The 17,930-nt window shown below is 37.6% G+C and overlaps 1 protein-coding gene across 2 annotated transcripts in view; it reads left to right on the plus strand.

The window, feature by feature from the left end:
* The window catches only part of FBXW7 (F-box and WD repeat domain containing 7), a 178,718-nt gene that overhangs the window by 62,698 nt on the left and 98,090 nt on the right, over positions 1-17,930 (plus strand). Inside the window, exons 2-3 of one of the 2 annotated variants that reach the window (XM_058803176.1) lie at positions 14,318-14,875; positions 16,128-16,273. In XM_058803176.1, coding sequence (XP_058659159.1) covers positions 14,387-14,875; positions 16,128-16,151 — 513 coding nt within the window. In that variant the 5' untranslated portion in view covers positions 14,318-14,386 and the 3' untranslated portion in view covers positions 16,152-16,273. Of the gene's footprint in view, positions 1-14,317; positions 14,876-16,127; positions 16,274-17,930 lie in introns of those variants that run through there. The other variant, XM_058803173.1, reaches the window with a different exon arrangement.

Raw genomic sequence — 17,930 nt, forward strand, 5'->3', positions numbered from 1 at the left:
CTAAAAGCCTTTTTGGGCTGCTTCAGTGAGAAAGTTACGGTAAGGTCCATTTTACAGCCTTCAAGCTGTGTCATAGGACATAACCCAATCAGCCAGGTTTTCCAGTAAGAACAAATATAAATGCCCTGTTTTCAATGGTGCTCTTGCTATCAACAACCAATGTATTATTCAGAAAGTCGTCCAATTTGGCGTTCTATCAGTAGAAACAGTTGGAGTGAAATGCAACTGTTTGCAGCTGGACAGTTTCACACATCACTCTTACATAGTAGTGATAAAACAACATTCTGAATTATCTGGATAATGGCCTCAAAGTTTGAATTTTGAGTTATAATCGGTTATTTTATGAATTTTGGTTTTTTAACAGCTTTTCTAGGTTAGAAAATAAACAGTCAACCCAAACAATGTGCTTTGTGTGTGTTCAGTGCATCCAGAGCTCTGTTCTTTGTTGTTAACAAGATTTGACTTTTCCCTTGCCTGTTGTGTTGTGGGTTCTTGTGGCACTTAGGAGACACACCATTTTGTCTCACAGGTTGTACCATCTCAGCTGCTTTGGATTTCCACCTATTACCAGCAATCCAGCAAATTTCTCCTTCTGAATATCAGTACTTCACTAGGACCTGAGCAATTACCTACTTGCTTCCAAAATATGCTGGTCTCCAGTATCCACAGGCAGCTGTGTGGCACGGCAAGTGACCTGTGCGAAGCCCATACACCTGATGTAGCAGTGAGGGCAGGCACCAAGTTTGGCTGGGGAGTGGTGCAGTCTGTCTGATGCTGTTTAGCACTGGCTGGGAGAGATAGAGACTGCTCTTCACCTACAGGAGTCTTGAAAAATCAGGAACATTGATTAGCCTACAGTAAAGGTGGATCAGTGATGTGGGAGACTGTTCCTCTTTGCAGCTGCTGTTGTGTTGTGGGCTCATTGTTGGGAAGAAACTGTCTTAGCTCTGCATGCCTCTTTCCACAGAGGTGTGAGAAATGATGCCAGCTGTGGTGAGCTGGTGGGTTGGTGACTCCTGACAGTAGTCAAGTTTAGATCCATAATGCTAGCAGCAGAGCATCCCTTGCTTTTACTGAAGAGTACAGCTTCAAATTTATGGGTAGGTGTTTATTTCACAGTGGTGTAAGATGTTAATTGGTCCCTAATCAGTACCCATCCCTGCTGGAAAGGTGTAAGATGGTGTCCTTGAAACAGTTCTTATCTGTCATTCTTAACCCAGTGCCAGCAACACCATATACATTAGAGGAAACTGGTGAGATACAATTGATTTGAGTATTTTTTTTCTGGAATGGGTAAGGGGGGGACAGTTTATTTTGGTGAAGCTCCACTGAAAATACTCTGTGGCAGAGCAGTAACAGCATCTTAAATTATATTAGTCACTGAAAAGAATCTCTATAACCTGTTTTTCATCCTCTCAAATTATTATCCCAATTTCTAATTTTAAGATTGTTTCTATTTGTCTGCATCGGTGTCTCTTCTATTTGGTAGTTCAGGTACTTAATTTATTTGTTAACTGTATACATGGTCAGTGCTTTACTGCATTGAACACTGCTGTCTTTACTGCTTGTAGCTACATCACCTTTCCTACTAGGAAACTGTTGTAGAGCAAAACCAGGGGATATTAGAGTTGATGGCTTTGTAGAATTGGAAGGAAAGTTTGAATGCCTGCCTGACATAAATATTGTAGGCCACCTTATATTCTTTTCTACCTCTGGTCTTGCAAATACAAAACCTTACTTTCCTGGTCTCAGAAATAATTTGAGCAAAGAAATCTATGTTTCTGTAGGTTGCTAGCAGATGTCCTGCTGCTGAATCATACTGCTTAATCAGTTACTGAAATAAAATTGTCAGAGAACCATTTTAAGGGCATTAAATCAATAACAATAATTGCAACCATTTCCATTTCTCCAGTGGAGCCTGCTAAGAGTCTGTTTGGGCCAGGGCCAGATTCTTTTAGACAGGCTGGGATATCATCTTCCTTCAAACCTGGCACTCACTCATGCTGTTTGTCAGCAAGTGCCTTGTTGTTCTGCAAGGTCAGATTTTAAATCTAGTGCCATAAAGCTTCTCTGTGACACAGAGAACATAACACTTAGGAACCAATGTGTGCTAGGCAGTGTTCTGGAGATGTGAGGTTAATGAGAAGGCATTTACTGTTGTTTTAATAGCATGTGGAGACTGTAATTGGTTTGGATTTTTTTGTTTTGTTTTCTTTTAAATTAGAAACTAGAAAAGGGAATGGGTTCTGCTGTGTTCTGGTAGTATGTGACCTTGTTTTACTTATGTCTTTCTAAGATGAAGATGCTGAAAATGCAGACAAACCAGTGTATTAGCAGATTTCAGCAAGTCTGCTAAATGCTGCTGTATGTTTCTCTTTGTATTTCTTGTAAAAATAGAGAAGTGCAGATCAAAGGATCTTCCTTATCAGATGTTGATGCAAAGGCATTTAACATGTTTCATTTACTTGCTCTGGAAGAAAGTACATAATTTGGAGTTCATCTTTGAAAGTACAGCATTCAGAATGGAGAGAGTATTGCACAGTGGATACTGTAAAAATCTGATATAACATTCACAGCTGAGCACTTTGTAAGATATGAATTGGGATTGCAGACAGATAGGCTTTCTTCATAAAATATATATTGCTCCTCGTTCTTTTAGAGCAACCTCGTAGGAATAAGGCTGAGCTGTAGTTTTTTGCACCAAAATGGTAAAATACACCAGTGTTTATATCTTGTGTTGCTTGCATGAGGCATGTTTTCTGCCCCAATCTGACCCCAGCTATCTTTTCTTATCTCAGAAATTTGGTTTATAACTGGTGAATTAAACACAAATGAGAAATGCCTTTGTCTGTCTTACGTTACAGCCTTTTACTCCATTCTGCTTTAACAGTACTGATAGAACTACTGATTTGGTTTTTTTATCCCCTAGCACATAAGACAACATGGAAGCTGAATCAGAGAATGGGTCAGATTGGAACAGACCATGGTGGGTCATCTGGTCCAACTTCTGTGCTCAAGCAGGGCCATCCCAGAGCACATGGTGAGGGAGACTCCACAACCTCTCTGGACCATCCACTCTGGTGTGTGGTCACTGCACAGTGAAGAAGTTCTTCCTCATGTTCAGGTGGAACTTCCTGTGCATCAGGTTCTGCCCACTGCCTCCTGTCCTGTTGCTTGGCACCACTGAGCAGAGCCTGGCTCCATCCTCTTGGCACCCTCCCTGCAGATACTGACAGACATTGATGAGGTCCCCTCTCAGTTTTCTCAAGGCTGAACAGGCCCAGCTCCCTCAGCCTTTCCTCCTAAGAGATGTGCTCCAGTCTCCTCATGTTCTTTGTTGCCCTGCTCCAGGAGCTCCATGCCTCTCTTGTCCTGAGGAGCCCAGAACTGGATACAACACTCCAGGTGGCCTCCTCAGGGCTGAGCAGAGGGGCAGGATCACCTCCCTTCCTCTGCTGGCAATGCTCTTCCTAATGTAGCCAGGATACTCTTGGCCTTCTCCTTCAGACTTTTTTTAAAGAACGGGCAATTGAAACATGAAATTAAAATAAAAATTTTGGGCAGTAGCCTCAAATAAGCATTGTCAATTGTGGATCTTAAGGTAAAATAGGTTGTTGATAACTTGGAAAGACTTAGATGTTTAATTCTCTCTTCATCTCACTTAGAATAATATAAAAAGGTGTAAAGTTTGAAAGAAGGGAAGGCTATTTAGTATTAGTAGAATATTCTTAATTTTTACCATAACCTTATAGTAATTTCTAGGAGGTTACTCTGATGCAGAAACCTGCAACTGAACAAAATAGTGAGACTGGACTTCTTATTGCATAATGTGCATTTCTTCTCCTTTACATCATTAATCATTATTAAGAGGCTCAAAAATACTGTTCTGTGCATTGAAGCTTCTGGGGAGTAAAGTGAGTTGATTATTCTTACTTATTAGAGGTAGTATAAGAGCTGCTTGAAAAAGGGATATTTACTTCAACTGTTTTTAATCACCCAGAAAAAAAAGTTCTTTAATAGCTGTCACAGCTCTTGATTCTCACTTTTCTCAGCTTTAATTCTGCTGTCATCTTCTTTTTAACCACTAGAATGCCTTTCAGTGTAAAGGGTATATATGTTCCCATCTGTTTGTGTGTTGTTCCATATTAGAGGACTCTTTTCTCTAACAGCTCTGAGGTACGGGACAATTTGGTACTTGGTGTTATTTTCCTGCCCTTCCCCCAGTTTTCATATAACTAAATTAATTTTAAATTTGACTAAATTTAGCTGCTATTTGTTCTCAAGGTCTGATAGCTCACTTCAGTTAGAGATGACATGTTTTGGTCCATCTTTTTTGCCCTGTGTTCTAAATCACCTTTTTTTTTTTGGTGATTTAGAACAAAAAAAAAAAAAAAAATTTTTTTTTTTTATGTCTTTGCTCTTCCGTGTCTGCTTGTTTGTGCTGCATTTCAGCAACATCTGAGTTGTAGTTTTAGTCCAAGAAATCACATTACCATTTTACCAGAAGCTGATGCCAGCCATCTGGTAAAACTGCAACTCATATTAGCAAAACCTATAATTTCAGGAAATGTACCCAAAATTACTTTTATGATTAGTGGCCAGGAAAGAGACTGAGACTGAAGTCAGTTGGGTACTTCAGAAATCATTTTGAGGTTTGCAGGCAAACATCTTAATGGCAGTGGTCTTGCTGCCAAATGCTGTTTTGCTTTTGCCTTCAGAATAGTTTGCATTAATAATGAGCAGCTCTGCTTGGAAGTTTTTCATGTATTGCTCTTACAAAGCAACTTTGTGAAGCAGCACCAGGCGAGGTGACAGTCTGTGTGAATGGATATGTAAAGTGGTTCAGCATTCTGTACTGCTAAGGTTTTCCCACTGGAAATGCATCCAGACCCAGGGCCCATCAATGTTGTGGATCCTGAAGAAAAATTTATGTGTAGGCTCTTTTGGCCACGCAACACTAGCCTTTGTGTTAAGTCTAGAAGTTGTGAAATAAGTCTGCACTGAAACTAGGCAGGGTTTAGTCAGCAGTTTGGTCATACTTTTTGTCTCTGTGTCACTGTGGGAGCAGAGAGGAGGTGACAGCAGCTCTCTTTCATGTACATTCTCAGGGAGAGGCAGGCAGCTCACCATGCCCTGGTAGCCGCCCTTGTGCTGCATGTTCTGCAGTTGTTGAATGTATGTGTTAAACTAAGATGGAGTATATTTCTAATTTAAGACTGAAAGTGGTGATGAATTCACTATCTTCCTATTGAGGTATTACAGTGAGTAATTATCCTCATAGTTAATTCCATTTGTATTTTTCTCATTTCAGCATTTAGTGATTGGATCTTGCTTCTTGTCTATTAGATAAAATCCTTGTTCACCTAGGCAGTTGGGAAGAATGGAGTTGTTTCTGCATAGTAATCACATTGCCTGTTTACATAAAATAAATATTACTGAATGGTAGTCCTAGACTTCATAGTTGAGATTTCTGGTTTCATGTGTGGGTACCTATGGCTTAATGTGTGTTAACTCAGAAGAGTTTTTCCATCACACAGTAACACTCCAGCACTGCTTAACCAAAGGTCTCTACTAGAAGGCCAGAGGTCCATCCACATTGCTCCTCAGACTCTTTTCTTATGGATAAAGGCCTTGAGCAGTACAAAACTATCCTAAGCAGTTTTTGGTCTGGGCAGCTGGGGAGGTCCTTGTATGCAGTGGTGTTGATGGCACTGCAAAACTGACCCTAAGGACTCCTTTTATAGGGAATATAGATGGTCTAGTCTGGGACAGAAAGGCATGTGAAAATACAACAGCATGCATAGTACTACTGTGGAGATGTCAGGCCAGCTTGGAAAGCCCTCACAACTACGTAGACCCACAAACTTCATTTACTTACATTTTGAAATGAAAGTTGAATTCAACCCCAAAATTATCCAAACCTGTGAAGTTTTAAGGAGTGCTTAGTCTCCTTTTCACTGTAAGAGGATTCATAGTCCTTTTTTGTAGAGAAATCCTTTCTTACATGTGTATCTATCACGGAAGAGTTTGGATGATTCTGTTGGCCTTCACTAAGCAGGTATACAACAGTATCTTTTAATTTGAAAGGCATATAAGAAACTGCCTGCCTAGTTTTCTAAACTGAGAATTCTTCACCCACATGCTTCTCAAGTAATATATCTAAAGATACTCTGTTTATGTTGTTTTAAGTGTGATCTAATGTTTGCTTTTGGCAAGAAACTCTTCCTTGTTAGTATGCACAGAAAGAGTAGTTTACATGAGGCTGAAATATTAACTGGCTGTTCTAAACTCAGCAAACAAGAATACTTCTGCTCTATCTCTAGCAGTAGTAGTGTAGGCTTCTTGTAGTAATCTAATTCATGGGGAAAACAATAAGCAAGCATTCATTAGTTATTCACGTAAGAGTTTTCATTTGGAGAGGTAAAAATTTTAATATAATACCAATACCAAGTAATGGTACAGTTGTCAAAGTGGAAAGGTTAAGACAATGCAGTTGAAAATTGTGTGCTTAACTTTTATATCTTAGAGGTCCTTTCAATGGAAAAATAATCACTACTTGATACTGAGTGGCAGCATGCAGGATTTTATGGAGGATTTGCCTGTTTTGTTTTTAATAGTTGCTGGAAAACTTGGCACCCTTTAAATAACTCAAGGCTTTTTTTTTCTGCTTTTCCTTTTCTGAGGAAAAGGAGAGAGAAGCCTTTCATTAGTTCCACATGATAGTTAACTTGTCACATTTTACAGCTTAATCTTTTTTCTTTAAAGAGTTTTTAGTGAAAAGACAAACCAGCCATCTTCTGCATAACAGTCATTACTAATATAAATACTAAAAATAACATAATTATTTATATGAACACAGTAATATTGGTGATAATACAGATCTCCTCCTACTGTGGATTGTTGCCTCCCACGCTATCTTCCAAAGAATGCAAGTGAGTTTATTCTACATTATATCCATTCACTGTTCTTGATGAAAACATAACAATGCGAAATTAAAATTAAGGAGTAACTTTTGTACTATTGCTGTTAGTCTTCCCTTTCAGGGAGCTAAGAACTATGAACAGTGTTCCTCATAAAGTGGCCTGAGCTCCCCACTTCTACAATAATACTGTACTGGTGTGTTAATAACTTGTCAGATGGGGGACAGCTTTGAGGAAAAGGACTTAAAATTTTGTTGTTTTTTTTTTTTTCTTTTTTTTTTTTTTTAATGCAGTTTTCTCATTACTGTGTGATGGAGCTTTTAACATTTTCCATATGGGTCGCTTTCACATTTCCCTCTTATCTTCACCCCATCCTTACCACAGCATTGTAATTCTCATTTTCTCATGTGTCAAACTTCGAGGTAAAAGCAGAACTTATGTAAGACAATATTCACTGATTATTTACTGTGATTATTTGCTTTCTTTTTGAAACAAGGAGAATGCAGGCATGTTTTGAAACACTTCACATATGAGAATTGAGTTCATTAATTACTTACGAACAAGTGTTTACAGAAAGAAAATTCTCCTAGTTTCTCTCTTCCTCTTATATGGTGATTGCTTTAATATGGACATCAAGTCTCTATTAATACATTTTATAGTTGATACTTTGTGCTAGAGCATTAAAAGTTGCTATGATTTTAACTCAGATTATCCCCTCTTAGCCAGAGTAACCCTTGTGTTGAGAATGCACAAAGAGGGAAGAAAAGGCCTTTGGTTTAAAGCATTAAGATTTGATGCTCCTCTTGCTGTTGCAAAGAGAATCTGTGGAATCCACATGAATTATAATACATCCAGGGTCTGTGTTTGTGTGTGCCTGAACCTTGTAGGTGGTTGTAAGATCATACTTTATCATAATCTAAAGAATGTGACTGCTTGTAGCTCAGGCTGTTTCTTATAAACTCTTGCTTATGAAAGGTCTAGTCATCACTCTTCTACCTCTGATATTTCTTTATCAAGCCACTTAGCATAAATACTGCTAAATATATATAAATTCTTGAAGCATTTACTCATTTTCTAAACTGCTTTTTGTATTCTCATTTTCTAGTGGGTTTTGTGTGCTATTTCATATTTTATCACTTGTTAATACTTTATGTATTTGTGCCAGAAGAGGGTAGGATTATGTGATATGTGTTTCATTCCCAGAGTTCAAGTAAAGTTTTCTTTTTAGTGGTGTTTGTCCCCATAACTGATAGCAAGGGACATGGCTCTGTCATGCCCTCACTGCCCATGTATTATCAGATATTGTCTCTCTTTTAAATTAATCCCTTTGTTTTCTGCAGGAAATGGTTCAGAATAAAGCAAAGTGTCTGAGACTGTAAAGTAGCACTGGAGGCTAAAGGGGATTGGGAAACTGAGGCATGGGATTAGAGAGGGAGACATGTTCAGAGGCAGTCCTGGAAGAAAAAAGTAAGTTGGATGGTGGAATAGGGAGAGAAGGGGTAAAGTCCGTTGAAATAGGATTGTGGGGTTAAATAGAAGCAGGTGAAGAGGAGGCAGAGACCATGTGTGGTGGGAAACCTGGAAGTATCTGTTCAGAAACATTCAGGAGAAGTCAGGACACCAGGACTTGGTGAAAAGCTTTAGCAGGTAGTTGGGCCTGAATTTCAGCAGAGAGGGAGATAATTAAAACTGGCTGCAAAAGAAGATTAAATACAGCTGGACATAATTAAATTCAAACAGGAAACTTTAATTGTGGTATTTTAAAAATTTAATGAATACCAAATCTATTTTTTTTTGTTTGCTGTCAAATTTATGTTTGACATAAGTACGTAATTAGAGGAGCACTTTGATTTAATGTATGTTGCTTTGACCACTTTGCACTGAATAAACGACATTAATTGATCATTAAAGTATATTGAGATTGTGAAAAAAGAGCAGGATAATTTCTAATACAACCAAAACATTGCATGTGCTGCTCTATTGAGTGTTTGTGGGAGGTCAATAGTAAAGCAGGAGCAGAGAATCTTTTTGGCTGCTATTTTGTTCTGGAGCTTGAAGCTGTAAATAACAGAGCTGACTTAGAGATTTGAGGTGTATATGTGTTTGGAAGAAGCAGTTTATTGTTCTTAGAAAAAAACATGTGTTCTTGTAGAATGAGTTACATTGTCTATGATGTATTTTATTTTGAATAAAAGCTACTGAAAGTTTTTAAATCTATTTCAGTCTTGCTGTAATCAACATATGTGCTGATGAAATACAGAAGGCTTTTTATTTTCTTCATCTGTGCAATGTATTTAACACAGTTTTGTGACTCCATTACTATGATCATGTTTGCTGTCCTTTATAGTGCAGCAAAATTATTCTGTAACTTTCATTTAAAGCTCATAACTTTAGTTAAATTTGTTGCCTTGTCTGAATTATATTAACTTCGTTAAGTCCGTGCATGAGAATAATTGTACCATATAGTACAATTGTACCACTACCATGAACTATAATAGAAGGTGGTAAATTCTTCATTTGATTTTTGTATTTCAGTTATTGCATGTTGGCTGCTTTGGTTTGTTACTTAGCTGTTGTTCAAAATCCTTCCCATATACAAACTGTGCAGCCAGTAATCCGACCAATATCTTGTTTTCTTAAACATATCATGTATGGGTTTCGCTCGAAGTGTTTTGCAACGTTTGCTATCATGGCCATAACTCAAATATATATTTTCCTTTGGTAAAACATGGTTCACAGTCTCAGTGTTAACTCTGTTATTTATTTATTTATACCTGCTTGATTCTGCTTGTAAATCCCCTTCTCATACATCTTTTTTCAAATGAGCTTAGCAGGCCTTGGATGGCGTGGCTTGCTAGGTGTATTTGCAATTCATGTGGTAGTTTGGGCTTGGATCAAGTACACCTTTTAAAGCCTAATTCCTGATTATCCATAACTGCTTCCCTATAGAATGAGTTGAAGCACAGCTGTCCCAGAACACCTGGGTGAAACTAAATGAGAAGGTGTGCTCCAACTGAGTGGGTCATTTTAGGCTTGGGCAAGGATCTGGGAATAAATCACTTCCTCTCCCCAGAGCTGGTATCCTGTGGGTGCTGTGTCTCAGGTTTGCACCCCTGCCCCTTCAGTGCTGCACTGCTTGCTTGTGAGGACCAATGCACCAGGGCTGTTCCTGGGCACAGTGTGCTTATAAGGCTCTTGTACTTCTTCTTCAGAAGGTAGATTTGGATGTTGAGACCTTAGGAGATCCTTTGCTTGGGTGGAATGTCCCTATTTTGCTTTCTATTTAACTGAATTCAGTATTGCACAGTTAAATAACACAATAAAGAGCTCAGATATATTACAGTGTTAAGATTTAGTCAAATATCTACACAAGTTTTTGTGTTAGTTCAATTATCTTTGTCCACTAAATCTGTAATCTCAAAAGATTTGTTCTAGGAGCATCCCCTGGCCATAAATCATTTTGTGTCTGTAGCTATACTGTCTTTTCACTAAATGCTATCATGATACTTAGTCTCCAAGTCAGTCTAACACACTAATTTCCAAGTTAATTCTTTAAAACCTTTTCACAATCTGTTATAGTTTGTTAAAAAACAAACCCCACCACACCCCAACCTCCACCTCTCTATATCCACCTAATTTTCTTTTTTCTTTATGGTTTCAAGTAATAAAAATGGAAAAATAAAAACAAGCAGTACTGATGGAAATTTCATTTTCCCATAGTTATGTGGGTTTATAGGTTAAAAATATTTAACAATTTTTTAATCTGTACTAGCAGGATAGAGATATTTCAGCAGTAAAGCGGGAAGTGAAGTGGTCATCCTCACAGTACAGAATGCAACCTGTTGTGGCAGATAACCCTGAGCAGTTTTCCCTTTAATCTTCTAGTATTGCTTGGCATTTCTTGTTTTGAGCAACTGTTGTTCATATTTATTTTTATAATCTATCTTCTGTGAAAATGTAATGGATAAAGCTGAAAAATTATGCTTAAACACAGCATTTAATGTTCAATAGAGGTAGGGGCTGCATGCAGTCTTCAGTAGAGATGTGGGATGCCTTCATCAGCTCTGAGTTTATCATTGGATCAGTCTGGAGACTTCCATTTTCCTTAGGCATTTCTTGCATTTTGTTTTCCCATACAATGCAAGTGTTAAGAAACTTACCTGAGAATCGCCAAGTTAGATTCATGGACCAAGTTTGATGAGTTTGGCATGCTTATGCAGAGTCATGCCACTTGCATTGCTATGTTTTGGTGTCTGTCTGAAAAAAAAAGTCTTTGTGGTCTGAGACAGGTAGGAAAAACAACAGCTTTCCTCAGGGGTTCTTCTGGTTTTTAGTTGATTTGAGTCATTTTGGTCTCTGACTGTATAAATGAAAGAGACACTGTACTAGCTGAAAACACATCATTTCAGTTCTCTGGAAGTTGATTTGTAAATACACTTCTTCCTGCAAAATAGTAATCTTTCCTTATTCCTATCTACCTTATACATGGAAATTATTGTATCTTGTGTACTAGCTGACAGTAGTTAATTATGAAAGCACTTACATGACAGAAGGCAGCTTTAATGTTTCAAATCTCTCAGATAATGTACATCCATCTGTTCTTTAGCAAATGCATCACCTCTCTGCATACTGATGATTTCTGATGTAGCACTGCTTGTAATTAAATTTTGATAATGTATTTTACAGGCTTCTTGGAAAAACAAATTGAGTTTATTCATGCAAATGCAGAGTAAAATGGAAGCCACTAATGACTAAAGCTAATTTCATGAACTGATGGTCACTCAAAACTGTAGGAATAATTAAAAATATATACTAGTACAAGTGTACATTTTTAATTGGCTGGAATCTCATTTGGGTGTAATAACAGTAACAGTGATATTGTTGTCACTTAAACATTTAGTATATTCTTGCATTTGATTACTTTAATGTTTCAAAGCTGACCTTTATGTTGGTTGCTTACAGATACAAATTGGAAGTATGCATTAAATTATTGAAACAAATGCAGCATTTGCAGTTTTATCAAGTGCATACTAAACCAGTAATTTCATATATAATGCTACTGATACTGAAAAAATGCAGTTAAACTTTGTAAGCTACACCCATGGCTACTTAGAGAAACATTTGTGATGGAAACTAGAATTTCTAGATTGAGAAGATATAAACCTCTTGTTCAGTTTTTTTTTTCTTTTTAAACTACTGATTTTTACATTGTTTAGTGCTTCAGCTTTCCAAGTTGAGAAAATAAAGTGTGGTATTGTTTTGTTCATAATGCCCAAACTATGTCGCAAGCCTGATACATAAGTTGTATTACCATCAGATGATATATGCAACTAAATTTGACTTGTGATGAAATGTTGTTATTAAACATCACTCCCACATGCTAAGGTTTCTGAGCTTTGGGGAAAGATGTTAAATGAAAACATTTCTCTTAGAGTGCACTCTTTGTGGCATCTTTCTTAAATGCTCCTTACTGCACACAGAAAAATAAACACATCTGCTTTTGCTACCACTTGAATATGAAAAAACAGGCATTAGCTTCTGGTTTGGGTCACATGCACCTAAGTGTCCTAAAGCTTTTTTCCCATGGAAAAATCGAGTCAAGCACAGTGTCTGCTTCCTTCCATTGAATGTGTGGTGCTTAATTGTCTTTTAGTGTTAGCTTCTCATTCACTGGTCAGAGCTTAATGGGTACTTTCTTTGAACACATATTTCAGTGACTGATCTTGTAAGGTTCTATTTGGAGGAATCATCCCCTGGGTAGATATGTGGAAATGTGAGAACCCTGTCTTTGGGATGTAAGTAGTGCTTCCCTAAGGAAGAAAGATGCAGAGAAGTGCAGAATCCCAGCTATGAATCCTCCTCAGAGAAAGAGTGGAAAACCACCTGTAAATGTGTTTCTTTTATGGTACAACACACTGAAAATTACAGAACAGCCATGGTTTCTGGTGCTTTGTTCCCTACTAACCAATAAGGTGAATGTTTTTTGCAAATGTCATGGAGCAAAGTTGGGGTTTATATGTTCCCTGTACATCATACAAGGCCCTAGGTTTTTTGTAAAACAAACAAACAAACAAACAAATTAAAAAACTATAAGAGATAGGTGGGTTAAGAAAAAGGAGGGGAAGATGGTGGTGGTGGGGGAGGTTCAGAGATTATCACCCTGTGCTGAAGTACTCATGGAAACATTTACTGCTCCTGCTCCAAGGAGGCTCAGAAGCTGTGCTCCCATGCAGTGTTTGTGGTGTTGTGCTTTCTGAATCTCTCACCACTGGCCTGCTGAGTGTGTGGGGTGGGCCCTGGGCTCCCAGGACAGTGGCTCTGTACACAAGGACAAAGGTGATTTCTCTCTGCACACGCTTTCGTGTACTGCTTTCAGAGCCTGTGAGTCTGACGGCTTGTTGAGTTGTGGCTGAATTCATCTACTCAACACATTGCTTGAATCTAGGGAAACCAGGATTTGCCAGCCTCAAAGGCTATATAGCTGGAAATCTGATACCAAATTTAATAATGAGTTAGTCTGTGTTATAGCCCCCTGTTCTTATATATTGCTTGGAGGCACACAGGTAGCTGAATGCATGAATAATTTGGAAATTGTATTGGTATTTTTCAGTGTCTATTGAAATGCACCTAATTTTGGTGTTTTTTTTTTTTTTTTTAACATCTCAGACACTCATTTAACAATTATTTTAGCTTCTTAGACTTTGGAGAACATTACTACTCCTTCAAAAATCCCCACAATTACTAGCAATCTATTTTTTCCCAGGTGAGGTGTGGGCCATTTCTGGGCCACAAAGTGATGTCTGCTTTTGACCACTGGGCCTCTCTCTGGCCAGTGTAAGACTTGGCAGTGATAAGGCTGTATTCTATAATGGGTGTTCTCTTCTTTATTAATCTAAAAGGAAATTAGAGTAAAAAGAAATGAAACTTTCAATTATATCTGAAAAATATGCTGCTCTTAATGCATAAGACCAAAAGCAGTTTGTTTTTTTGAATAATATACAAAGTCTGTAATCAAGTGACAGGGAAAATAAATACCATTTGAAATGATCCGTGTACAATTTTTTGCAAGTAATATTGCATACTTGTATCTTCTGTTAACATGAATGTTAATGGTTCTTGTGGAATCTCTAGAAAGGCAACTAGTTATTCTGAATTTTGCTGAATCTGGTGCTTAAAAAGACTATGATCAGGCTGTTAGAAAGAACAAGTAATTCTCTTGCTAGAAAGTTGCCTGAAGTTTTTCTTTTTTTGTTTTTCTAGTAGTGTATCAAGTAGAAATTATTCCTTGTTTCCTGGAATAGTTGCCAAGAATAATACAACTAAATAGATTTTTACTGCCTTATCTAATAAAAAAAAAGTAATGTTTGTTATTTCCCTCTTTTTCTTTATCTCCTTAGAATGTGAAAGCATTTGCATCTTCAGATAGCCTAGCCAAGGTCCAAGAAGTAGCAAGCTGGCTTTTGGAAATGAATCAGGAACTGCTCTCTGTGGGCAGCAAGAGGCGACGAACTGGTGGATCTCTTCGAGGTAATGCCTCCTCAAGCCAAGTAGATGAGGAGCAGATGAATCGGGTGGTAGAAGAGGAGGAGCAGCAGCAAAGACGACAACAAGAGGAGCAGCACATTGGGAGGAATGGGGAGATAGGAGCAGAAGAACCTGGATTTGATGACAGGCATGAATCTCAGCAGGAGCAGTTAGAAGAAAATAATAATAGACTTATTACAGTGGATGAGGATTCCACTTGTAACCAAGAGGAAGATGACGATGAACATGCTGGTGACCAAGAGGAGGAGGTGGAAGAGGAGGAGGAAATGGACCAGGACAGTGATGATTTTGATCAGTCTGATGACAGCAGTAGAGAAGATGAACATGCTAACAGTAATAGTGTCACAAATTCCAACAGCCTCATGGACTTGCCCATTCACCAGTCATCGCCATTCTATGTGAAGACAAAGGTGAGAATTTTTTTGTGCTCTTAATCCTCATTAACTTTGGATTTTGGAAAAAAATGGCATATTTAGCATAAACTAAAGTTTTACAATGAAGCAAACGTATTTCCTAAAGAGCTTACAGTGCAGGATTTATGTAGTCCACAAGAACTATGCTGTTTTAGCTCTTAATAATAAAAATATTTGCATGCATTTGACAGGAGCAAATACCCCTATGTAATTTAAGGAATAGCATTCTGATGACTATGGTCAAAATGCCAAGATGTTTCTTTATAAATATTTTTACATAAGACGCTCCTGGCGTTATTTATGCTATTTTCCTTCTCCAAGTGAGCTAGAAGGAAAGGTAAGCAATTGTACATATGTTGTGTTCTCACACAGGATCTGGTTCATTTAGGTGAAAACATTGTAATGAAAAAGTAGGGTGGAATAGTATAGAAATATGAAGTTCTTCCTGCTGGCCTGCTGTGTCCCTTGACAAAATACAGATTTTTAAAAGTACAATAGCCAGTCATTCAGTTAGAAAGTCATTACAGGATGTCTTATTGCATCCTGCTTGTGAGGACCTTGAACCTCTGTGCTGGTAGTTGAAAACTTGAGATTTGCAATAAGAAGCTAGAAATTAATCTTCATACTTTTATTTCTCTTTGAATCTCCTAATATTTTAGATTAAAAAGAAGTTACTGGGGTATTGGTTGCAGTGTATATTTGTAGTTCACCATATTTTCCTAGTTCTCTGGGAAGGAGGAATTCCATTAACTCTTAGGAGCAGCAAAATAATGAAAGCAGTGATATTGACTAGTAAGAAAGAGAGCCAGGCCAGTGTTCTTCTGGGAGAATGTTCTTTCTAAGTCTATGAATTTATTTAGTTTTATTACTCATTAATTGTTAATAAAACACCTAGCCTCTTCTTACCTTTCAAAAAACAAAACCTCCTCCAACTTTTAAATTTTACTTAAAAAATAGTTAAAACCTGATGTAAAATAAAAACAGACAACAAGTCAGTTAACATAAGTAAACAGGTTGACTATGAGCATAAATGTGTAGAGATGGATAATCAGTCTTCAAGATGCGCCTGAACAGGTAAATAGGGGGAATATTTCCTTCTGGAATCTACAGCAGTGTTTTTGTTAATAATGATACTATGCAATTCACTTCCATATTAAGTATCTCAGCTAACATATTTGATTTTTGAAAAGTTGTAATCTTTTCACATGAGTTTTTAATATAATTTTATATTTATAATTCTATTTTTCAGGGTACTGAAGTATATGCTTTCTAATTTGGAGTGAAATACTGTCATACTTCATAGAATTGAATTGGATTCTACTATTGAAATCCTTGGTTTCATTTCAACACATTGGTTTTCCTGTATTTAGTATATTTTACTGGGTATCATATAACAGCTTGCATCCAGTATGGACAATAATTAATGTAGGGAATTATTATACTCAAAATTATGTTTTTAAGTCTCTGACTTTGAAACTTGCTGAAGTGCTTTGTAAGTAATTATACTTAAATTATGTACAGACAGAGCAGAGCATAATTTTCAGTGGTGGCCAGTTCTGAAGCTTATTTATTGATTTCAGTAATGAATGTAGCTTTTTCTTTCTTTTCTTGAGGCATATTTGACATGAACTGAAACAAGCCAGTTTAGCCTGAAGGAAGATGTCTGAAAGATCTTTGTACAGATGCAAAATTTCTGTGTGGTCTGATAGTTGCTCTGCCTGTTCGATGGAGGGCTGGCCATTTTTGTCAGTGCTCTGTCCCCAGGCTGGGCTTCTGCAAGAATTTTTGGGCAGCCAGGTAGCAACCCAAATTTGGGATTTTTTTTTTCATGGTGCAGCTCTGTTTTAGGAAGTTCCAACTTTAGGAAGTATCAGCACAAGTTAGAAAGATGCTTGAGGTGGCACGGCTCAGCATGATGGTTACACATTAGAACTGGCAACAAGCAACATTAATGTTACCAATTCATTAATAAACTCATATTTAACCAGAGGAGAACATTCTGTGTTAAAAAGTGTTGTGGAAATACATCTGTGAGAGCATGAATGAATTACCAGAGTAAAAATAAGCATGACTAATTAATATGCTGCTTTGGAGAAGAAAAGGGAGTGTCAGCAGACTCATCAGCTATGTTAATAAGTGATTTCTGCTTCTACCTGTTGAGGATAAACTCATCCTAGGAGACTTGAACTTGGTGGATTTATTTTTAGCTTTTCAGACATGTTTCTCAGTGTTTGTAGTCAATTACAGTTCTCATAACTCTGGCTGAATTACCTTGCTGTGTGCTGTACTCTCTGAAACTTGCTCTGTGCCAGCATTACAGGCAGTGATGGCTGAATGCCCTCCTGCCTGTCTGTGTGTCAGGTGTAAACCTGGCTCCTCAGGAGCATTCCTGGTGCAACACACTTTGTTCTGCTTGTACATATGGCAGCACACTTTCACCACTACCAAATAACAAGAGATAATAGCGAGACTGAACAAAATAGCAACTGCTACTACTGTAGGTGTTGTACAACTCAAGTTTTTTTTCATATCTCTGTTCTTTGTCCTTTTTCTTCCTTTCCTCATAAACTCCTGAATAAAGTCTTTCTCTAATCTGATTTTATTTTCTGTTTGTTGACCTTCAGAATCCTGTGTGACTAAGGAAGGAAATGTCATATTTCCCCCATAACACCACAGTGTACCCTGTTTGGGTTTGCTGCTTGTCACCTTAGTAGCAGCAAGCATGCTGTGTTCTAATAGATATATATAAAATATATGAAAATATTTGCCTCATACTACTGCTCTGTGCAAATAATTGATAATTGCTGCCATAATGTTGTGAAAATGTCACAAGTAAAGGGCATGGGCTCTTGAAATGAGAAGGCTGGTGGTTCAGGAAGGATTTCATTGCATTTACCAGCACCACACAGGAATCCAGAAGGATCCTTGTGGTTACCTTCCATGATTTCCTGCATAAAATAGGCTGCTCTGTGTTGACTTCTGTGCAAGCTAAAGCTTATTTTGTGAAAAATGTCACTGTTTGAAAACAGGAAACTGTGCAGCAAGGCAAATC

This window comes from Ammospiza caudacuta, chromosome 4, assembly GCF_027887145.1.
Source record: "Ammospiza caudacuta isolate bAmmCau1 chromosome 4, bAmmCau1.pri, whole genome shotgun sequence".
Classification (NCBI taxonomy): domain Eukaryota; kingdom Metazoa; phylum Chordata; class Aves; order Passeriformes; family Passerellidae; genus Ammospiza; species Ammospiza caudacuta.